General features: G+C 37.5%; 1 protein-coding gene across 2 annotated transcripts; it reads left to right on the top strand.

The window, feature by feature from the left end:
• The first annotated feature begins 16,134 nt into the window (after window positions 1-16,134).
• LOC113703125 (NAC domain-containing protein 92-like) lies at window positions 16,135-20,129 on the top strand. Of its 2 annotated transcripts, none has more exons than XM_027224383.2 (3): window positions 16,135-16,653; window positions 17,030-17,301; window positions 19,326-20,129. In XM_027224383.2, exons 1-3 carry the CDS (start codon window positions 16,485-16,487, stop codon window positions 19,854-19,856), a joined length of 972 nt encoding a protein of 323 aa, XP_027080184.1. In that variant the 5' UTR covers window positions 16,135-16,484; the 3' UTR covers window positions 19,857-20,129. The 2 variants fall into 2 exon arrangements, with proteins under 2 accessions (XP_027080184.1, XP_027080183.1); XM_027224382.2 differs by having other exon boundaries at window positions 19,323-20,129.
• Window positions 20,130-24,901: the final 4,772 nt, after the last annotated feature.

Raw genomic sequence — 24,901 nt, 5'->3', positions numbered from 1 at the left:
TTAATGAAAGTTTCCTTTCAGAGTCAATGTAAGGAACGGAATAAAAGTCAGGCCCTCTTCTTTTCCAATCAAACATTCTATCCCTAGTTATCCCTTTTGAGCCTTCATAATAAATTATTTCGTTTGGCAATCCCTGAGAATCGTAAACCCCACACTGGGGCAAGTTTGAGTTGAAAAAGGAAAATTTCAAGAAGTGAAAAAGTGAAAAGCCACAAAATCAAAAGACAAAGGAAGAAAAGAGAACCTCAGTTCAAAATAAACTGGGGCAAATTCTGTGAAAGTTCAAAAATGGCAGAAGGCCGGAAAATTGAAAGAAGATGAAAGAGAAAAAGCCTCAAGTGAGCGTAAATTGGGGCAAATCCTGATTTAACCCTAAAATAGGGTTGGCGCAACAATGCGATCTCAGATTCTTCAAACCGCTTTTGGAATCCGCTTTCAAGCCTTAACTTTTCTAAGCACCCCACCTGACCCCATTACAAAAGCCGAAAGTCCTGACTTCTGTTCTTTGCAATATCTCCGTCAAGGAATGTTCTAATTGGCAAGTGATGTTCATATACTGATGCCAAGAAATTTTTTGAATACGTTCTGAATTGATTAGGTGTGAGGTTGACACTGCTTTTCATGTGAAAACCCGCGAGGGCACTTTTGAAAAAAAAAAAGGGGAAAGGAAAAGGAAAAAGAGAGCGAATGCAAAAGAAAAATGCAAAAAGATTTGATGCTGAAAGACCCTGTTGAGTGATGATAAAAAGTCAAACAAAGTCCAAGATCTTGGAGTCCAAAATGAGGGCAATTTTGAGAAAAACGCGATCTTCGGTGCAATGTCCTTGAAAATTATTTCTTTAACTATCGTCTTCAAGCCACATTACAAGCCCATAAAAGTCCATCATTGACTTATTCCTTCATAACAACTCGAAACAAAGGTCATGCTTCTAAGGAGTCCATCAGTCATTCGTGATCATAAGGCTATGACCAGTTTTCACATGTTTAGCTATCGTTTCCATCCATATTGTTGCAAGCCTATAAAGCTCATATGTGGACTACGTTTTCTTAAGAAATAAGGATGACAAACTCTTTGCTTTCACTAAGATGTGATGTTGAATGCATTACAATTTTGGGCACAAGAACCAGACAAATCTTGACCTCTCATTTTCCTTGGCCACCTCAAATCAGAAATAAAGTCACTTGATTGGTCCTGAAGATGAACCAACTGGGAATTGTGACCCATTACCCAAAACACAGATGCTAAAGGTGAGGAAGAAATCTTCTGTGATTTGGTTTTATTGTGAGAAATTCATCATGAAATTTTCTGTTAGGAAACATAGTGTTCAAATAAATGGAGAGTCATCCAAATCAATTTTTGCAATCAAATGGGCCCACACTGGGGCAAAATTTTTATTTGCAAGATTTCGCAAAATAAGCCCACACTGGGGCAAATTTTTTATAGTCCATTTGAGGATTTCGTTAAAGAGTCAAGCAAGACTTTCAAATCAATCACACTGCTCCTTCCAGGAGTAGTAGTTGCAATATTTAAAATAAAGTGCATGTTGTATGTTGGCAAGCCCCTGTGCAGGTATCCATGCTGAAATCGAGGAAGAAGCGTAAGTCAGAATCTTATGAATCAAGGCCTCAAGGAGGAGCAACCATGCCGTAATGCAAATCAATTGATCGGTTGCACAATAATTGGTGGAAACTGGGGCAAATTATCTTTTGAAAAGATTTTCAAAACAAAAAAAAAATCAAGTTTGAATTTAATTTCTTATTCCTTGACAAATTTCAATTTCTTGTCGATGAAATCTCAGCGCCCGCCGCGCACCCTTCTATTCCCCCTTTCTTGACAATCACACTAAATTTCTTGACCAATTGGATGGCAGGACTGGGTCTTATCCCACTGACCATTCACAAATATCACGTTGGGCTTGGATTTTGTGCCACCAACATCACTTTATCACGTTGGGCCTGGACTTTGTGCCGCCAACATCACTTTATCACGTCGGGCCTGGACTTGGTGCCGCCAACATCGTAAAGTTCACGTTGGGCCTGGATTTTGTGCCGCCAACTTCACAAAAATCACGTTGGGCCTGGATTTTGTGCCGCCAACATCACAAAGTTCACGTTGGCCTTGGATTTTGTATCACCAACCAAGGCAGGCTCGGGTTTAATCCCACTGACCAATTCATCACAATTGGGGCAAATCTTTGGATAATTTTTCGAGCAAGTCTTATACAATCTCTTCATACATACCAGCATTTCTTTTATTCAGCCACTAGCCGTTGGGTCAGTCCCACTAGTGAGCATTTCTTTTGCATCGCCACTAGCTGTTGGGTCAGTCCCACTAGTGCGCATGTTTTTTATTATGCCGTTAGCCGTTGGGTCAGTCCCACTAGTGAGCATTTCTTTTGCATCGCCACTAGCCGTTGGGTCAGTCCCACTAGTGCGCATGTCTTTTATTCTGCCGCTAGCCGTTGGGTCAGTCCCACTAGTGGGCATTTCTTTTGCATCGCCACTAGCCGTTGGGTCAATCCCACTAGTGCGCATTTCTTTTACTCTGTCACTAGCCGTTGGGTCAGTCCCACTAGTGAGCATTTCATTTGCACCGTCACTAGCCGTTGGGTCAGTCCTACTAGTGCGCATTTCTTTTACTCTGCCACTAGCCGTTGGGTCAGTTCCACTAGTGAGCTTTTTCACTTCCACTGCCACTAGCCGTTGGGTCAGTCCCACTAGTGCGCCTTTCATTTACATTGCCACTAGCCGTGGGTCAGTCCCACTAGTGTGCATTTCACTTTACACTGCCACTAGCCGTGGGTCAGTCCCACTAGTGAGCATTTTATTTTTCATCGCCACTAGCCGTGGGTCAGTCCCACTAGTGCGCATTTCTTTCATTCGGCCACTAGCCGTTGGGTCAGTCCCACTAGTGAGCCCTTTCTTTTATTCTGCCGCTAGCCTTTGGGTCAGTCCCACTAGCGCGCATTTCATTTTCACTGCCACTAAACATGGGTCAGTCCCACTAGTGTGCACTACATTTTAATTTTATTTGGGTCAGTCCCATGATTTAATTTTATTCGGGTCAGTCCCATGATTTTTTAATATTATTCGGGTCAGTCCCATGATTTAAATTTTATTCGGGTCAGTCCCATTGTAAGTCCCAAAGACAACCAAGAGGGAGGGTGAATTGGGTTGATTAAAATCTTAACCAAATTTATGCACTTTTTCTTTAATAAAAAATTTACCTTCTTTTCTAGTAAAGATCAATCAAATAGATTAGAAGAAGAGAGCAATATTGATTCGAAAAACAAGTATAGATTAGCAATGAGAATTTTATTAAACAAAAAAGAATAAGATAGAATATCAAACCGATTGTCTACCAAGCTTTCCTCAAACTTGAAGACCAATCACTAGGTTGAGCAACTTCTCTTTGATGAAAGATGATCAACTAGATGTACAATGGAGGGAGCACTTCCTCCTTGCCCTAAGCCTCACTTAGTCAAGCTAAGAAGTTTTACAATCACTCAGATAACCCTCAACAAAGCTACACTAATGAAACTTTCAACCACAAGAGAAATGCTCACAGAAATTCACACCACTTAGAGAACAAATCTAGCTTTGGAGACTATTTTCTAGCTAAAATATCTCTTGAGATCTTGTAAACAAAGTGTGCAAAAGTCATTACTTCGTTCAGAACAGTTTGTTTTTAAAGGGGAACAGAAATGGGCTTCATTAAAGCTTCCAACGGATAGAAGGCAAATGAAGAGTCAGCTAGCCGTTGGGGCTTTCGGCCGTCCGACGATCAAATTATCGTCCGAACCAATCGTCCGAAAAACAGCCAAATTAAAGTTCGGACGTCTGATGGAATTTTATCGTCCGAGCTTCAGTGTTCGAACGTCTCCAGAGAGTTATCAAATCTTCGAGGAATTTTTAGGACGTCCGATGATATTGATGTTCGTCCGAAGCATGCGTCCGATCCTTCAGGACGTCCGATGCTTCCTTGCGAGCGTCCGACAGTGTCTTGGCAGAGAGTCATCAGAGCTTTGTGGAATTTTTAGGACGTCCGACACGATCGATGTGCGTCCGACAGAAACTCCTTCCTGATGTTCTTCATCCCTTCGGACGTCCGACAGATTCCTTTCGGCCGTCCGACATGAGTGTCCTGTTTTTGCTCACGACATATTCGTACCTGATTCTTTGATAGGCAACAACACTTATATTTGAAGAAAGTTAGATAAAACATTTCAAGGAACCAAGACTAACAAAATTGTCAGTGTTCACTTTCTTGGTCTGTATAAACATTTCAACGAACTTTTGTGATCATCAAAACCAAGAATAACACCCATGATTTTAAATTTTATTCGGGTCAGTCCCATGATTTTAAGTTTGTTCGGATCAGTCCCATGATTTTAAATTTTATTCGGGTCAGTCCCATGATTTAAATTTTATTCGGGTCAGTCCCATGATTTTAAATTTTATTCGGGTCAGTCCCATGATTTAATTCGGGTCAGTCCCATGATTTTAATTTTATTCGAGACAGTCCCATGATTTTAAGTTTGTTCGGGTCAGTCCCATGATTTTAAATTTTGTTCGGGTCAGTCCCATGATTTTAAAAGTTTGTTCAGGTCAGTCCCATGATTTTCATTTTATTCGGGTCAGTCCCATGATTTTAAGTTTGTTCGGGTCAGTCCCATGATTTTAAATTTTGTTCGGGTCAGTCCCGTTTAAATTTCTTATTTAGGTCAGTTCCATTTTAAATTTCTTGTTCGAGTCAATCTCGTTTTAATTTCTTGTTGGGCCTGTCCCATTTTAAAATTTTGTCAAAAAGGTCAGTCTCGGTTTCTAAAGCGTCCATCGTTCGAGTCGTTCACAGCCAAATAACACAAGTGAATATTTGGTGTCTACTTCTTTTCAAAACTTAGACAAAGAGGGGTAAACTGTAGACACCAAATTTTTAGTGTAATTTCATTTACTTTTATTTTTTATTTTTATTTGTCGTGTTAGTTTTTATTTACTTTTAGTTTTTTATTTTAAGCCATTTTAGCATAGAATTTCTCGAAAAGAAAAGTATTCACAAAAATTTGCTTTAGTTATTTTTTAGATTTAAATTCATTGTTATTTAATTAAGAAAAAAAAGGAAAAAAAGAAAAGAAGGAAAAAGAAAGAAAATTAGCATTTCATTTTTACCTTTTTATGCCTAGTTCCGCTCATTTTATTCATTCTTTCTTAATTAGTTATTTTTCTTAATTAGTTATTTTTCTTTATATTTTGTTAAATTATTATTTAAAAAAAAAAGGGAAAATTAGCCGCACATGCATGTGGCATGAAAACACTTTCACAGGAGATAGCTGCGGCATTCTTGGCTCTCAATGGATCGGATGGCTGGGAATTATGGTGACAGCCAGCCCTTCATCCTCACCTTTGAGGTGAGGGTTTAGGGGATATAGGTCCCATATAAAAGCAAGGAGAAACGGCTAAGGAGGGCTGGAAAAAGAAAACGGGAAGAGCGAAACCGAGAGTGAGAGAGATTGAGAAAAAGAGAGGGCGGCGGCTAGGTTTAGAGGAAGAGAGCTCGGTGAGAGTGAGAGATAGAGAGAGCTGAGGCAGAGAAAAGAAAGCCAAGGAAGCCACGGAATGGCTTGGAGAGCAAGAGGGAGCTGGAAAAAGAAAAAAGAACCAAGAGAGTGATACAGGAAGTTCTCGGCTGTGGGTCTGAGAAGGAGAAAACGGGCAGTAGACGGCGAAGAAAACGGAGAACAAGGAAAACAGGGGAAGGGCTTCGGTGATAACAGAGAGCGAGTGGAGCAAGGAGAGGAGGTTTCAGGTTCGAATCAAAACCTTAGCAGCAACAGAATCCACCACTACCGCATCCCTGCTTCACCGAAAAAACAGAGGGGATAAGGCAACAAGAAAGGTTGACGGCTGAGGGAGATAACGGCGAGGGTAGCTGAGAAAAATCAGAAGGAAGGAAGACTTTGAAAGGGTAAGCGAGAGAGGTGGCGAAGGAAGGGAAAAGCTGCAGTAGCCATTGAAGTCGAGATTCCATCACCATCATTTCAGCCCTCCATCGCCTTCTGCAGATCTGCACCAAGGTATTTCAGTCACAAACTCATGCCAAGTTTGGATTTTTCTGTCGTTAATGCTTGATGTATGGTCGATGAACGCATGGGCAATAGCTTGAGGGTCCTCGGTGGTGTTTTTATAATGAATTTGAGATGCTTTTGGTTCGGGATCTATAGCTGATGGTTGTGATAAGTAAGCCCAGCAAAATTGAAATTTTCTCTATGTTATCTGATTTACATGACCCTCTGATCTGTTTTGTTTTATCGTAAGATGTTTTTTGGTTCTGCCTGGTTTCTGTAAGCAACAAAGGGTTAAAGAATATGTGGGTTTTTGGCTAAAAATAATGGTTTTGGTTCTGGTCATATGAACGTGAATGCATGGGTCAAGTTGTGAAGCTCATAGTGGCTTTTTGTTGCAACAATGGCATATGATGCATTGTTTACTTACAAGAAATTTCCTGTTCGCTTGAACTCTCGGTTGGATAGTCATTGGAATGTTTGATGACCCCCTTTGTTTGGGTTTAGATTTACTTGGGTTGAACATTGCGTATGGAGTCTGCTGCAATAAACTTGAAGGTTGTCGACTCATTGCCACAGCTTTTCTTCTCCTTTTGGATGCTGAAATTGTAGTAGTTTGACAACCTTGTTGTTTGTGTAATTGGATGTTTGATTTTCAGTAGTAAAACATTTAAGTTGTGCATCCTTGCTAGCTTGAGATTCGTTTGCATGATATATGTGATCAGTAAAAAGGGAAAACCGCCACGCGAAAGATATGCGTGCCACAAGTTTCTTCCTTCTCTCATTTTTACTGCAAATTTTCACAACTGTTGCAGCTGTGGCCTGTTTGTTTTCATTTTTAGACTTTTAGTTGTTCTAACCCAAGTCTGAACTCGCATTGGTTTGATTCTGGTTTCGGTGTTGGCTTAGCGTTATTTCGATCATGCTTGGCTGTTTTCTTTTTCTTTGTATTTTTTATTCCCTTTTGTTCTTTCCTGCATTGCATGTTTCGTCCCAGCAGTTTAGTTTCTCAGGTTTGGAAACTTGGTTCATGTTCTTAACACCAGAGGGATGGGACTGTTTTTCCTATCAAAATGGCATGTTGTAGTTCCCTTTCCTTCATTGTTGTGCGATAGATTTAGGTGATGAATAGCCGAGAGCTACGGGAAGCTTGCGGATCTGATTTTGCAGAGAAAGCTCGTGCTGCATTCTTTTCTTTTGCTGTTTCGCTATTTACTTTTTACCCTTGACGGTCGGCTTCAATTCTTGTTTTAATCCTGCGATGAAGTTGCATGTTTAGTCAATGATTGATAGTTAAAATCTTGGCATTTGGTGAGCATGTTTTGCATGATGAACTGGAAAGAAAATCACGGTAAGAATGGTGCAGGAAAGAAAACTTCTTCTACGTTGTTTGCATGCATGAGATAAAGAGAAAATTGCATTTTAACCCTTTAATTTTTGTTTAATTCTAGTATGGCCCAGAAACTTTGAAAAATCAATCAGTTTGGTCCCTTTTAAGTGTCAATTTCTGTTGGTATGTTTTAATATGTTTTGGGCAGATTGTAGTTTTTGGTCATTTCCAGTTTTAATTCGGATTTTGGTGATTTTAGTGTTTTGTTGTTTAATCATAGTAAATAGTTTTTCGTTTATTTTGTGAGAGTTTCTTTTTAGTTTTGGTTTGGGCTGTGGTTTCACCTTAAGTCCTTAATACATTTCCTTTTTGGATTTTTAGTATTAAATCGGCCCCTTAAGCTTTCCTTTTCCATTCCATTGGATCCTAGAGTTGTGAATATGGGCTGTTTAGCTATTTAAAGGCTTTAACATTTATGTGATTATTTGCGATTACTTGACTTTTTCATTACTTATGGGCATTTGGAGTTCCCAAGAACGTTCAATTGGGCGTGAATGATGGGTTAAGGGTTGCCATTGGGTCTTTAGTAGCTGCTATGTTAGAAATTTGATCAATAATTTGCTTTTCTTGGAAATTATGCATTATTTGGTTTCATTTAAGTTGCAATTGGGAAGAATTTGGTGGTTTGTTAGTACCCCTTTTGAAGTTTCTAAGGTGTTCTGAGTTTCCTTTTTGCCTTTTATTCTACTTATCTTTAAAGTGGTGCATTAATCCCTTGCTTTGATGGTTTTAGCCCAAGTTATCTCTTTCTTTGATGACTCTAGCCCAAGTTAAATCTTGTTCACTTCACTAACATCACAAACGGGGAGGTATAACTTCTTTTATCCTTTTTTGTCTCTCCTCTATGTGATCCAACATGCTAAGTGAGAATTGCATGTCTACTTTGCTTTCCTTGCCTTTCCTTAATTCCTTTCATTTATTTCATTTACTTTTGCTTTTATTAAGTTATGCTTTTATGGGGTATGTGTACACCTCTTGGCTTGTAATAGATAGGGCTCGGAGAGCATTTTTATTCACTTTTCCTCTTCCCCATTTGTTTTAGTTAGCAAATGTAATAGGTTCATTAGCTTGCTTGCTTGCTTTTGTTGCTACGTGTTAATTTGCTTTATTAGGCTCTTGCATTTAGTCGAGCATGCTAAGTGTTATGTGCTACGTGTTCATAGGTGATTGGCATGTCTACTTGCTTTCTATAGTCATAAATGAATGTGATGGATGAATGCGTCACCGTGGCTAGTCCAACGCTGGTCATGTTTTTTCCCCTCGAGCTCTTACAAGTCCAATGCTTGTGAGAGATCGTTAGAAAAGGGCTAGTCCAATGCTAGACCCAATAGGTCGTCCCCTCTCATACTTGCATGTCTCACTACATTTCATACATTTTTCTTAGTTTTCTAGCATTTGGCATGCTCCTCCAATCCTTTCCCCTTCATTTTAGGTTTTTGCATTCTCATGCTAGTTATAGGGTACATTTGCTTGAGAGTCCCCTTTCGGTAAGGGAAACGAGCGAGTGTGTCTACAAAATAGCCTTAGCACGCTAGTTCTTCCTTCTAATCAAAGGGAAAATCAAAATCATGAAGTTAGAAGTCATTCCCGTACCCGACTTGATGCATTCCTTTAGGTTCATACACTCTCATTTTTATCATATCACTTCCTCACTTTTTTATCCACATTTTCTCACTACTTATATTTTTCTCACTCCACATGCCATGTTCACATTTCTCTTCTTTCCCTATCATTCATTTATTTTCTACCTCACAAATTGCACCCAATTGCACTTATATGCATTTACTACCATTTATACCATATTTTCATCCACTTGCACACAAACACCTTCATTTTCTCAATTGGCACACATGCACTTTTCTTACATTTGCACACATTGCATTTTTCTTAAATTTGCACACATTGCACTTTTCTTAAATTTGCACACATTGCACTTTTCTTACATTTGCACACATTGCACCTTTCTTACATTTGCACACATTGCACTTTTCTTACATTCGCACACTTGCACTTACATTTGTATTTCTATTTTATTTTACATTCCTCTTACATTTTTCACACTTGCACTCATATTTGGGTCTTCATTTGCATTACCCGTGACCTCTATGAGAGTTTTCCTTATTGGCCATCACAACTCATGTGATTGGGATCAAAAAGCCTCATAAGAGACATTTTAGATTTAGGATTGCATTTTTTTCATCCATTAGTCACATCCAACGTGCAACACATATTTTGGGTAGAAGAATTAGGAAAAGTGGGGCTAAGTCACGCAACTAGCTTTGGCTAGGGTAAGGGAGTGCCTTAGGCTTTGCCTTTGCCTTCTCCCTTATCAAATGTGACCCCCGATCCCTTTCTTTGGTTACGTAGACCTAAAATTTCTTTAAAAAGGGTTTGTTACTTTTCTTTCCAAAAAATCACTTTTTGGGTGACTTGGTACACCCTAACTCTATACCAAGTGGCGACTCCATTTTCCATTCAAAAAATCCTTTTTGAAACTTTGTTTGGCCAAACCGTCGCATTTCACAATCCCACGGCCTTTTATTTTCATTTTCACACACGTTCACATACATATCCCACACACTACTTTCACATCTCAAAAAGTGGGGCGCGACATGTTCAAGATGGCCAGGTCACCCATGTAGTCTTCCGACCTCAGAAATTCCCGAACACCCTCCTGACGCCCTTCCTCCTTAGCAGCCGCGACCTGATTTGCCAGTTCGATGCCCTTCTACTGCTCGTCCTTCCACTAAGAGGTCAGGGCAGCATTCTTCTTTAGTTCCAGCTCGAAGTTCGTGTGAACCTGCGGGAGCTACTTTCTCAGGGCCTCTGCCTCCGCTATGGTGGCTTCATGTTGACTTGACAGCTTTTGATTAGCTGCCTTTGTCTCACTCAGTAGGAGGAGCAGGCTCTCATATCGCCTTGCCAGCTCGGGGCCTACCACGTTCATCTAGTAGTTCGGTTTTAATAATACAGTTCAATCAAAGAAAAAATAATGAGGAACAGCTTTGACAAAGACCGGAAAGGAAAATGTGAACTAACCTGAGCTGTCCCTGCATAGTAGGAGTCCAGGAGGTCAGAAGGATTCGCCGTTTTGACAAAGTTATAGTCGCGGGGCAAAATGACACCATGCAGGAGCTCCCGAGCTACCTCCGGGTATTGAGCTCGGTCATTTATGGATAGCTTCCACTGTGGGCAAAAATGCATGGGGTGCGGATGTGTGATCAGCTTGGTCTGCGGGTCAAATGGAGTTGTACTTTTATATTGCCACATGTGAGGAGGGGCCTCAGTTCGGGCCTGCTCCTCAGGGGTGTTGACGCCATAATGCTCGTGCTGAGAGGGGTCAGGCGTTGACCCCCCTTCCCGACCAGGCGACGAGGTCATCTCAGTCCTGGCTTTCTTCACCGTAGACTTCTTCCTTTTCTTCTTTCCTGGCTCTACCACCGGAGATGATTGAGCTGGAGTTGGTTGAACTGGCAGAGGAGGGGCCGAACTGGGCGGAACAATGGAAGGAGCTGGGGAAGGAACACTTGAGATGCAAGTTCCCCTGAGGGATAGGAGTTGAGAAAATCTCTTCACTACTCAAAGACAAATTAAAACGGTCAGTGACATGACGAGCAGAGGTCGTCAGTTTGAACAAGCAAGGAAATAAGAGCAAAGAAATTACAGGTGGCCAGCCCATCCGAGGAGAGAGCATTGTTTTTGGGGGAGGGATCTGATGTGCTAACTCGGATCAGGTCGGCAGCCCAGAGTTGGGCATAGTTAAATTCCTTCACATTCAACCTCACATCCAAACTGAGAAGGCACATGAGCTCGGACACGGGGAGAGGCGAAGGGAGTGGATCGAAAACCTGGGTCTCAACCCTCTAGGTCGGGGAAGGAAGACCTATGTTCTTCACATAGAAGAACTGAGGCTTCCAGTCCCGAATAGAGGAGGGCGCCTCTGCAAACAATTCGCGGGTGGGGGTCATCGTCCCATTGCTACGAGCAAAGTAAAACCACCCAGGCACATGACCGTTGACATTCATCTAGAATACATATCGGAACAGGTCGAGCAAATAGGGGATCTGGAGCACGCAACACAAGATGAAGAAACCAAGTATGGAACGAACAGCGTTAGGAATAAGTTGGGTTATACAAATACCCCAAAAGGTGAGAATTTCAAAAAGGAAATTAGGGATAGGAAGGCGGAGACCAGCTATTAGCTGGTCCCTATATATTGCCACGAATCCAAGAGGAGGTCGGGCGGCAACCTCCTCAGGTCGGGCGACCTTGGCTTCAAACTGGGCAGGGATGTCATATTTCTCTGCCAGTTCGTCTACGTCCTTTTGTTCGAGGGTGGGAAGAATGGTGTCGACCTCGCCGAAATTGCAACTCGTTCCCCTCGAGGTCCCCACTACGGTTTGAGCTAGAGCTGCCTGGTCAGCAGCTCCGGCGAAAGAATCAACAGGTTGGTCAGGATTACTCATTGTTCGATCAGGAGATAGAACGGGGGAAGGTATGTACTCGGACTCGGATGAGCTGGAGGAAGAAGTAGAGGAGCTAATATCTACGAGTATGGGATGAGCTACCCTATCTCTAGGGGCTGAACTGGTAATATCAGATCGCTCAGAGGAAGAAGACATAAAAGGAAGAATAGGGAACTTACTGGTGGAAAAGGAAGGCTCGGATGCTAGACGATGTCTAAAGGCAAGACGCGCGAATTGACCCTCGATTCCTAAGAGCAGGACTGACAAGCAAACTCTCGAGAGAAAAAAGGAAATAAGCGAGCTAGCAAGCAGGGAAACGAACAGATAAAGTGAGGAGAGTGGAGTGAAAGTGACGCCTGGAGGGCCTATTTATAGGCGACCATCATGGCGGGAAAACGAAGAGGTGCGCATTTAATTTGAATTAAATACTGGAAACTGCCATTATGAAGCAACGTGGCGGTTGGGGTGGCGGTTGCATGAGCGAATGGGCCGATTACTCCGGCAGAGGCAACGATGACCAGGCTGTGGGCCCCACACCGAACTGACACATTGCCTCGAAATTTGGTCTAGACTCATGCGACTATTCGATGACTCTAGACTCCATGGGGGGGCTAGTGTGGTGGGGCCAATCCACCACGGCCACGCGTCAGTTCGGACTCGGTGATCTATCAGTACAGTTGGATCAGCTCGGAACGAATGGTAGTCAGCTCACGCGCCGCTGCCGCCTCTTCGCTAGATGGGCCTGGTGGGCCGCAGCTCCCGAACTTCTCGAAACCAGCAGACGGAGCCCTAAGAGGACTCCCTTTCTACTAGGACTATTAATCCTATAAGGAAACTACCGCCAAGAACTCTATAAATACAACACAATGGGACAAGACAAGGTACGCTTTTTCTACAGCAATCAATACTGTCACTCTATTCACGGCTATCACTGACTTGACCGTCGGAGCTACACCGAGGAACCAGCCCCACTGTTAGTCTCTCTTGCAGGTCAGTTCGCTCACCTCGTTAGTACCAGTTCGTTCTGTCTCAGTTCTCTCAGTTCGGTGCTGCTCAATTCGGATCGCGCTCTCGGCCGTCGCATCAAAGGGCATTCTCGTAGGATCTCTCTACATCACCATTCATGGGAAGAATAGAACCATCGATTCCCACAGACGATGTCAATTGTAAAATAGAAAAAATTCACTTGTTGAACTGATCTAAGTGGTTCAGCCAAGTGAGCCGAGCTGTTGAGAAGAATATGCCTTTCGAGCTGACCTAGGTGCTTGATCATGCTAACCTAGGTGGTGCGTCTAACAAGCCAGCCTTGTGATCACCGAGATCCCACGAGGTAGAATACTACCACCACCTAACCTGTTGCGATGAGATGAACTGTGTTTGTTCAAACGAACATTGGGGAGGTTGGATGAATTGGCCTCCTGTCAATTCTTGAATATGACCCGCGTACAAGGGGTTGTCAAAAGACTGGGGTCTAATCCCCAGGATCAATCCAATGGTCAAGTTAGTTTCGGAGTTATTGATGTTTTTAGGAAAGAAGAAGAAGAGAGTTGAGTAAGTATCAGATGGTCTACCTTTGATGACCTGCACCTGTATTTATAGGAATGAATAGATCATGAATGAATCCTTTGATGATTACCTCATGAGTTCCTGGTAGGGATAATCCTTTAGTGATTATCTCACGAGTTAGAATGATCATTTAGAAATATTATCAACTTATTGGGGATAATTCTGATAGTTTATTCACTTATCCATTAATAACAGGATTAGTCTTATCTACTATAGACTAGGACATAAATATAGTTCGGTTATGTCCAAGCAATGTAGTTTGGTCATGATAGTTTAGCCATGATAGCTTGGCTATGACAGTGTGTCCATGACAGCTCGGCCATAATATGCATCAGGTATTAATCTTTTCAACGTCTACACACATGTAAAATATTCAAAAATGTATTAAGAGACAATAGAGAGGTAGCGTACTGGAGTGTAATCGATTCATGTAATTGATCTTTAGTTTATATTTTTGGGTAGGCAATCTACATTTGTACCTGAATGCAAATGCAAAAGAATAATTGTTCCATTTTTTCAAGTCTTTAGATTGTCTACGAAAATTGGCTCTTAAAAAAAGTAGGACGAATGCAGTATATACTTATAATTTCTTATGCTTAACTAAAGAAATATGCTACAATTGAACCCTTAAATTTAACATTGTTACTTATCTAACTGTTAGGATCCATATTCAAGGAATTAAAACTCAGTTAAATTTTAGCAAGAAAAGCTGTAAACTGGAGTTATCATAAATATACTCTTTATAAATAAATAAAATGGTAATATTTTGAAGACAAAATTTCTGCAACAGATCTTTTGTCCTATTCCTTACTATTTCTCCTTCATAAACATCATATTCTAATTCTTTTTTGTTTCATTAAGATTCAAAAACTATTAACTGAATAATACACAATATTTAACCAACTCAAAAAATCAAAATATACAGAAAAAGGGATTTTTTAATGTATTTTTGATGTATTTTTATTTTGAGACTGCTATATTTATTTTTTCACTATGTTAATAGTTATTTGATAGTAAGAATACCAAAAAAAATTAAACTATGATGTTTATGAAAGTAAAATAGTAATATAATAAAAAAATCGAATAGAAAGTGGAATAAGAGAAGGGGCAGAAGATCAGTTCTGCAAAACTTCCCTTCATAAGCCAAATGCAATTGAGATAGAAAGAGTGTTTGCAACTCGTCTTAGCTCGTACCTTGTAGAAGCAGAAAGGTTTATCCAATTTCCTGCGGCTTTTGCACCCATACGCCAGTCATTTATATCATGCTGTATGTTGATTAAGTCGATATCTATAGAGATGTACATACTAAGAGTAGTGAGGAAATTAGATTTTTCTCTTAACTATTACATGACAATGGCAGGAAGGCCCCCCTTCTGGCATCCATGGTATCAACACCAATTTCGTGATCACCTGTACTGATGCTCTAGTTTAGACGTAGGGTAAACTCAATTTCTGATTTTTCTTCTGTTTTAGATTGATTTATAGGCAATATCTTGGTTTTGTCAAGTAATCCACGAATTCCCTTCGAGACTTGAACTTGGAACGTGTAAATATGAGGTGAAACAGTTTATTTACCAAGCTAGACTTTGTGGCCGTGTAAAAGTGAATCTTTGTTTGCTTTTAATTCACCAAATTCACGATTAAGCCACCCTGCCTTATTTTTTTTGGACAGGTACAAATAAATGCAAAGATAACCCTTCTTTGATCTAGCTTTCAAACAGCCACAAGAGAACAGAAAAAAATGACCAAATACAAAATTTAAATTCTAATAGCATGACAAATGCTATAATTTCGAAAGTTACACATATATATATAAAATTCTCTTAATCTTTACTTGTATTATTTTAAATTTTAAATTTTCATAAAAGCAACTAAAATTTACAGGTAGAAATACCTAAAATATGAGATGAATTTCATTGTTGCAGTTTCCGTTTCGTGCTGTTTCCATGTTATCCAAATTTGTTTTTAAACCATTATTATATAATTGACGAACAGCGTGAGATGATTAAAAAAATATGTTCAATCGATGTCTTGCATAGTTTTTTGCGAACCATTATAATGTATTTGACTTCCAGAGAGAGATTAATAAAGATATTTAGAAATGCATCTCACATGCTCGTGAACACAGCCTATTTGGCTTGCATTGGTGGAATTAATCTGAATGACTTAAGCCTAATAATTTGTTATACGCTACTAACAATATCGTATACAGCTCAACAAAAAAAAAAAAAAAAACTATCGTATACTGAATGTGTAACAATCTAGCACGATGTCCGGAGTTAAACTTACACAAGACTAACTAACACAATCGACATTAATTTTTGAGCCCCATTCTGTGTTGATAATACGACTTTCTAAGATTTAAAAACGAGAAGAAAAAATGTTGTACTGATTGTAGGTTGTTGACTCAAAATTAAATACGTCAATACAATCAATTTACCCAACAACTTATTTGCTTGTGTTCAAATTCCATTTCGCAGCTATTAACTGTCAAAAATGCAATTAAGTTTTCCTATGACTTTTCTATATAGAAATAAAATGCGGTATGCAGGTCAAGTACCGTGTAACTTAAGACCCATATTAGGTGAGAGCTTCTTCAACACACTCTTTCTTCTCAGACCAGTAATATAAAAAGACCACTTTCTTGATGGTATCAAGCAAGAAAACCCTTGACCTCTGTTGCAAAACTCCATCTCTTATCCTTCCTTGTTAGTTTGATATAGTCCGAAATCCAAAATGATGTAGGGATTTTTACCTCGGAAATATCCATCTTCTTCACGTAAAGAGAAACTGTTCAATACTTATAGAACAATTAAAGTTAGCAATCCCTCGTTCTGTTAGCCGTGTATTAGTTGAATAACAAGGCACAAAGTTTTGCTCATTCTAGCCAGTTGTTTAGGTTTTTACTCTTTTCTTTCATCAAGTCAGATTCTTGAGGGTTTGGGCATAGTAGTTGGGAAGGACCTTAATTAAGTAGCTCAAATAAGGCAATAACTAGAAATGGAAGGAGAATTGAAGGAGGAGACACTGCCACCAGGGTTCCGATTTCATCCTACAGATGAGGAGCTCATAACATACTACCTCATAAACAAGATCTCAGATTCTGCTTTTACAGGAAGAGCTATTGCTGATGTTGATCTCAACAAATGTGAACCATGGGATCTTCCAGGTACTTGTAACCTTAGATCTAGCTAAGTAGCATAGTTTTTACAACTCCAACAATCAGGAGAAAGGATCCCTGACAAAATCAGAATCTTAAAAGAGGTTTCTACCATGCACAAGTATGAAGCATAAATCCAGAAATGGTCCGAGTCACACAGTCTCTATCTAACCTAGGTCATAATATAGGTAGGAAAACCTAATCGCAAAGCATCATATTTCATGGTTTTTTTCAAAATAGAAATGTTTATGCTTGATTGTTCACAATCTATTCTTAACTTGTTAGTTTTATACTATGCTGATTTTCACAACAACCTTGAAAATTTCTTTTCTAAAACCGTTACCAAATGTTTATGTTGCTTCATATACCTTTTATTGGAAAATAGGAAAGGCAAAAATGGGAGAAAAAGAATGGTACTTCTTCAGCCTCCGAGATCGGAAATATCCTACTGGAGTGAGAACCAACCGAGCCACAAACACGGGATACTGGAAGACCACAGGAAAAGACAAGGAGATCTACAACAGTGTCACCTCAGAATTAGTTGGGATGAAGAAGACATTGGTTTTCTACAGAGGCAGAGCTCCCAGAGGGGAAAAAACCAATTGGGTCATGCATGAATATCGTATTCATGCAAAATCCTCATATCGGACAGCCAAGGTACAGCATGATCTATGATTGTCTAACCCCCAAAAAAAAATGATCTATGAATTTCTTTTTTTATTTGTTTTCTTCTCATACGTAACTTCTCGACAAAAAAGAAAAAAAAGGGAATATACACTTTTATTAAAAATGAAGACTTCGACATGTCTTGCAGTTTTGTTTTCTCTGCTCTGATGATACATTCCAGCACCTCACGGTTCTTGAAAAGTGTGAGTATTAGAAGAAATCATGAAAGGATTTTTAAGGGTCACTTCCTTTTTATTTTTTGCTGTCTTTCTTCCTTTTTTTTGTACTTGAAAATGAGAACCAAAAGAAACTTGCAGAATATAAAATTTCAAAATTTTTTGTTGAAGGACTATGATACAAAATCAGAATTGCCTTGAAAGCTTTGAGTAAGTGTTTTTACTTTAGACCTTGTCCGAAGTGAACGACAATACAGAAACCTAAAATATTCTGAAAGAAACAGTTAAGAATTTTGTGCTAGAATGCCAACCTATTTATTGTTGCCATCCAAAATAGTTTACCGAATTTTGGAGATTTTCAAGTATTATGTTTTAGTTAATTTTATCATTTCAGTACTAGTTTGAGTTTCTGTGCATTAACTTTTTCTGAGAATCTTTTGTTCTAGGCATTTGCCTTTTTTTTTTCCTGAGAACCCAAATAACATTTGCGTGATATTGTTGAAAAATAAATTAATTGATATGCGATGTAGATATATCAGAAAGGGGGTCCAATGGGACAGAATTAAGATCCTAAGCAAAATATGTGAAGGAACAAGAATGAATCAAAGTTCATTCAACTTCAAAGATCAATATATGTCAGTTAGATCTTTCTCGCTGAAAGAACATTTTTCTTGCTTGGCTCAGGAAAAGAAGAACAATTTTCTTGGATGAATAGTTGGAACAAGGACGCCTAAGATGAACATTTACTTCATAACTAACCTGCAACAATATAAAGGGAAAATATGTTAAATCGAGAAATGAAAAACATTTACATTTAAGAGTGGTCATTTCGTGTGAAGGGCAGAAGACAGGTAATCTTAGTAGGTGAATAAGCATTTTTCCTTCATATTCTTCTTTACCTAACACATCTTATAAAGGTCTTGCTAACCTAGAGTATAGCTCGTGCTTCTCCATTTTTAGCATTTAACTTCGATATCTAGCATAAAGTACAATCTTACTGAGACATATAGTTACCTACACGATGATGCATGTTTATTTATTTTTAAAAAAAAATTTCCTACTGTTATTGTTTTTGGGTCGTACAACAATCTGATGATATCATTCATGAGAACAATAGCATCAATTAGGACGATAAGCTATTTCGAACCTTCCTGAGGAAGTTGCTAATCATCTTGTGACCATTTATCGCAAAACTTTTATTTCCTAGTTTAGTATATTTTTTCCCTAGTTTAGTAGATTTTATCACAAAATAATGTTGCTTCTTCTACTGTGACTAAAATCATCTAAATTTCAGGAATATGAAATGTGAGATGTTGTATTGCTACCTGCTTTATCTAGTGCAATTGTTCAAATTAGGGTTGATGACCTTGTCAGTAGAAGCTACAGTAACTCCTGGTATGATCTCAAAAGAGAAAAGAAAAAGGAACCCTAATATAACATCAGGGAACAGATTGATACACGTTGTGACTTATGGTGTGAATAAATATTAGATTAAAGTGATCGTTCTAAGTGAAATTATTAAAATTTAAATTCAATATCATCGTTTTCACCTCCTTTCTGTCCATTAATCATGTTATTTATGAGCAGAAAAGTCATAAAGTTGCTGCATTTCACATTTATTACAACTTCACTGGAGTTGATGTATAGGACAGAGAGGTCCTTATTGGACCTAAATCATTTTCCATCTTCAACAAAATCGAGCACTCAGAATATTAGATGAAATAACATCATGATTTTTACATTATTAATAGGCGTAAATTGAAGGACCGACTATTGCTTTCGATAAAATGTGTCGCTCAAAAGGTAGGTTCTAAAATGTGCAGTTTTATTCATCAGCAGGACGAATGGGTGGTCTGCCGTGTCTTCCAGAAGAGTGCAGGAGGGAAAAAGTACCCATCAAACCATTCGAGGGCAGTCAATCCTTACAATCTTGAAATTGGCCCTGGTGCTCTTTCATCACAAATGATGCAAGCTGATGCTTTTCAAATCCCTATGGGAAGGAACTATATGAGCCATGCAGAAGTGCAGGAACTTTCCAGGGTTTTTAGAGGTGGATCAAGTAGCATGAACTTGCAAATTCCGGCTCAAATGAATTATGCAGCAGTAGCTGGTGGAGGAGGTTGCTTTACAATATCAGGGCTGAACTTAAATCTTGGTGGAGCAGCCTCGACGCAGCCAATATTGCGAGCAGCACCACCAGTTCCTTCAACTATGAATCAACAAGATGTTACTTCTTCCATGATGACTAATGGTGTCATGGCAAATGACAGTGGCTACGGGGCGGCAGAGATCAATGCAAATGCAATGAGCAACAGGTTTGTGACCATGGAACATTGCCCTGATTTGGATAATTACTGGCCTACATATTGACGAGGATTGGAAGTTTCGTTTAGGGATTAATCACCATGTTTATTTGGATTTAGATTAAGTTGGCAAAGCTTTTATAAACTGCTTCTGTTTATCAGTGTTTTCAACAAATTAAGGGTTCTGCTAGCCACTGAAGTTTGAAAGTTGGACTTCTTGGCTGCTAGATGTAGACCTTTCAAATTAGGAAGTTGTACTGTTAGATGCAAACTCGGTATCAGCTCAAATTATTGCTCACTTGTATGGTTTGAAGGAATTAGGCACTTACTTTCCAATTAACAGCCAGATGTTAAAACAAGAATTGATTTCTTTGGGAAAATTGGGATAAGGGCAAAGGATCAAGGAAAACTTGTAAGTAGGTATTATAAATTTCGTTTAATTTGGGAGGACGGAATTGCCTACTATTCACTTCACCCAAAAATTGTCAAATGTTGCTGAAAATTACCAAAACTTATTTGACAAATCTAATATTTAGAAAAAGTTCCCAATCTTTTTTTTCCCCCTCATTTCCCCCAAAAGGGAAAAGAGAACCGCTTCTGCAACCCCATCACGTTGCGAGGAGAATGCCTAGATTTCTACTCGCTGAGCAGGTAGAATGAGCGAAAAAGAAATGGTGAAATTCGTAGAGATATTATCCTTTTCGGTGGGAAAACGCCAGGAGCTAAGCATGGAGTTTGCATTACTTACCAGTAATGTATATTTTTGTCTTAATTGTTTCTTTGAACATGGATTTTAAGTATAAATGTGGAAATTGTGCCGCAAATAGTTATTAAATCAAGAGCTACAAGATCAATTTTTGAGCAGTTGCTCAGAAAATAATTAACTGTATGGCCCAACACCACTTCTTTCCGTCATTTTCATACAGGGTCATGCTTAAATGAAGTCTTAAGGATATTTTCAGCCCGCATTTCAATGAGATTGCAATGCTTAAACGAAGTCTAATTGAGGATATTTTTAGTACGCATTCCAATGATATTGCAAAGGATTTCAGAATCGTAAATTGGTGTAGCATATGAATACACGGACTATATATATGCATAATTTTTACTATACCATGGAAAGATGAAGAGAGGGGTAAAATATTCGAGAAGATCGGTATTATAGCATAGAAGCATGTTATGCCCTTAGCTTTATAGGCTAGATATTGCACATTTGCTGTAACCCCAAGCTTAAATCCATTAGAAACACCAGGTGCTCTAGTACTTGAGAATGCTAAAGCATGATTAAAAGAATAATTCTCATATTAATATCCCATCTGAAAATATTGAATACTTGTCCAACAAAAATCAAATATCATGAGCCAATCAGCTAATAGAATAAGTAAATATAGTACTTAAAACAAACCCACAATGTTCGATAAGAGTTCAAATCATTTTAACAATAAATCAAAAGACTAACTGAAAATATCTATGAAGATTACCTAGCACTTGTTCATCTTTCTTGTCGACTTAGCCTATATGCAAAAATGTTAAATCACGTAGCATAAGCAACAAGTCTCCACAGCAGCTCCACCTGCCATAATTTTTGTTCAAGCAAGTTATAGTATAAGTACACATTACCCAAAAGAATTTTGAATTTGCCGTTTCTTTCGTTATCACCGGAATTATAAAACTAAAATCCATAATGATTTACATGATAGAAGAAATTTTTCAGTGGGATCGCATGTCCAGAGACATAACATAACTAAACAACTACTCAATTAATTCTACTGATATAAACTTATATTATTAACATAAATCAATAAAATATCTCGTTACTAGTACAATAACTTGACTTTTTTGGTTGGGGGCAAACTTTAAACTTTTAGCAACTTCTTTGTGACCTTGCACAAGAACTGAACTAATCAAATTCAATCATCCTATATGTCTAAAATATTTTTAAAAAATAATGGCTGAGCTAATAAAACCATTGTGAACCGTGTCTACGTAATTTTAAAAAAAATTAATTTGAAAGAGATTTTGTTTTAGAAACAATTGATGTGTACAAATTCTAGAAGGATTTTTGTGTGACCTAGACAAATTTAAATAATTGACAAAGTTCAACAATTATCAATACTTTACTAAATAAAATAAGACACATAAATAGATACCACAATTGGTGAATACCACACTTATCTTACCTAAAAATTTTGCTAGCATAACTTGTTCAACCTCAACAAGTATTTAAACCTATGCATTAGCATAGTTTGTTTATAATATCAGTATTAGCTGTGAATTTGTGGAAGCATGAATAATTTAAGAAAAATAAAAATATATTCTTACATACTTATGAATATTTATTTTAGAAAATGAATACATCTAAGTGCTCAAATACCATATTAATCTTTGATCACTTTTATACATATGTATACTTTGATATAATATTATTCTTAAGATATGCAAGGTATACAAAATGATTGATAGATATTCTTTAAATTAATTATTAAATTTTTATATGACTAAAAACACACACACACACACATATATATGTGCGCGTGCGCGCACACATATATATTTTTTTGTTTTGACTAAATACCAAATATACAAAAATATATTTTCTCTATGAACAAATATTAAGTAACAATTAAAATAACACTAAATAATAAAGAGACATTAATTAAGTAACAATTAAAATAACACTAAATAATAAAGAGACATTAATTAAGTAACAATTAAAATAACACTACATAAAATAATACATATGCATTAAATCAACTAAGTGGATTTATAAATAAAGATATAGTTTGCTAGAAGAGAGAGGAGAACCATAACAAAAAATAATTCAATTTACTAAATAATTAAGTTGTTGGAAGAGAGCAAAATTATGAGAAATTTTGATTAGAGAAGAGTTGGATATGAATATGAGTAAAATTCAAATATCCAAATAACTCTTTAATTCTCTTCAATTAAGCATACCATTTAGGAGAGAGAAAATGGATAATTATATTAACAACTTATATGTGGGTGTGTGTGACAACTTATACATACATAGATACATACATATTATATATATAGATATATATATAGAGAGAGAGAGAGAGAGAGACTAACAACATCAAAGCCAAAACATAACAATATAACTCAGACTCTTAAAATGCTCGAGGAATATTTAAATTATTCATCAGTCTAATCATTATCTTGGATTCCAATTTTTGGGAGTTTTTGTAAAAAATATATATATATACTATGACAATTTGATATATGTGAGGTAAAAAGATAATTGAAAAATTTATTCACAAAAAACGTAGAGATTTTTTGATAGAAAATCCCTTTCCAAACAAGGCATAAGCTAACACTTCACAAGGGTCCAACGTCCCAAAGTATCGATGTGCATTCACAACCTCCCCAAACTTTTATTTGAGTTGACAGCCTCATCAAAATTAATTTTGAGTTCACGACGTATATAACAACATAAATTCAAATTACTATTCTTGGAGAACATATATGCACTATTATCTAAAGTTTCCTGTCATAATGTTGCAGAACTTTGTGTTTGCTTGCCAAAAGTAGCTCATCCAAAACGCGAAGTCGTGCAGAATAACATAGTTTATTTCCAAAGTAACCTTCTTTACAAAAAGTATTCCCAGTGTGATGCTCTTACACAAATTATTACCTTTTTAATATCTTTTATGCCACATAAACTTCTATCTTAAATGTTGCGAGATCTCGTATCAACAAACCTTCTCCTTGTTTTGAGGGATAATTTCACAAACCTCCCCTAAGATGTATGACAATTACATTTAGCTCGCTTCACCTCTAAAACATTATGCATACCTTTCCTGAATAGTAGTTGTGGGTTTTATTTGGCTGATGTAAGGAAAAAATCATACTAATAACTCAAATTTTCCTTAAGGAGTCTTTATAGTATTTAAATCAAATTATTCAATGAATACATTCTTATTTTTCTCCTAGTCTTAAATAGTCTCACCTTAGGCCTAAATCATTTTCTCCATATTCCTTTGGCCAAATTTACAACTATATATTTGTGTTTGCAACTGTTTATTAAAATTTGGTCAGAGAAAAAATGAGGACAAATGGAAAGAATGAGAGATGTATCAATTAAAAAGCATGATTAACACTGGAATTTTTGAGACATGGAGATTTGGAAAATGGAAAGGATAAGAAAACTTGAATAGGGGAAAAAAAGTGGATTGAAGCTATAGGAAAGAAGTAGCATGGGAGTGAGAAGATTATTATATCTTAAAAAAGCGTGGTAAGTACAATATTTGAATGTAGTGGTGTGCAACATGAAATTATCAAAAATCTTGGAAGAGGTTTTCGTAATTATCTTTTGTTGTAATATTATTCACTTTTTTCTACCTCGTGATTATTGGTTGCCACATTCGCACTCGAAATGCAAACGCAAAAAGCAAAATTTAAGGGTGAAAAATAAAAAAACCAAGGCAATAAATATAGGAAAATACTCTATATTTGATTAATGCTAAAATATTATAAAATGATTATAGTATTTCTTTTTCATTTTTTATTAGTAACACTTTTTAAAAAAATTAGTGGGAGAATGATAGGATTTAAGAAGCAAAGAGGGGACAGGGAGATCAAAATTCAGGATCTCTAATTCTTGGGAGCAAGATGATAATATTATTTCTAAAAACCCAATATCGAATCCTATTGATTTTGATATAAAGGAACTTGGATGATTGAAGAGTTTAAAATATAAAATACTTCTTAATAATATCTTATCATTAATCAAATGTGGAATCTTATGATTGTTACCTATTTTTGCTTTGGATTTGGTTTTTTGGTGTTTGAACTTTGAATATGAACTGACTAAAGATTACTACAATGAGGAGATTCATTTAAGTGAGGTCTTCCTCCGTTTAAAATGGGAGCTTACATGGCATAAAAAAGATTAAATGGTAATAATTTAGAAAAGAGCATCATACTGGGAAAATTTTTTCCAAAGAAGGTTACTTCAGAAATGAACTCCAGAATAACACGTATACAAATTATGATCATAATGAAAGTGTAATAAATCCAAATGCCCACAATTCCTTGAAGTGTGCACTAAGCCAAACTATATTTATTCAGATTTTCACCGTGTCTCGAAATTAA

The sequence above is a fragment of the Coffea arabica genome, chromosome 8e (assembly GCF_036785885.1).
Source record: "Coffea arabica cultivar ET-39 chromosome 8e, Coffea Arabica ET-39 HiFi, whole genome shotgun sequence".
NCBI classification, from domain to species: Eukaryota; Viridiplantae; Streptophyta; class Magnoliopsida; order Gentianales; family Rubiaceae; genus Coffea; species Coffea arabica.
The sequence above is the reverse complement of the archived record's forward strand: the minus strand, read 5'-3'. Positions and strand labels throughout refer to the sequence as shown.

Excerpts from the sequence above, each read along its gene's own strand:
- LOC113703125 (XM_027224382.2), top strand. The coding sequence starts at position 16,485 with ATGGAAGGAGAATTGAAGGAGGAGACACTGCCACCAGGGTTCCGATTT. Across the intron at positions 16,654-17,029 it reads TGAACCATGGGATCTTCCAG|GAAAGGCAAAAATGGGAGAA; the intron begins GTACTTGTAACC and ends ATTGGAAAATAG. Across the intron at positions 17,302-19,322 it reads CCTCATATCGGACAGCCAAG|CAGGACGAATGGGTGGTCTG; the intron begins GTACAGCATGAT and ends TTTATTCATCAG.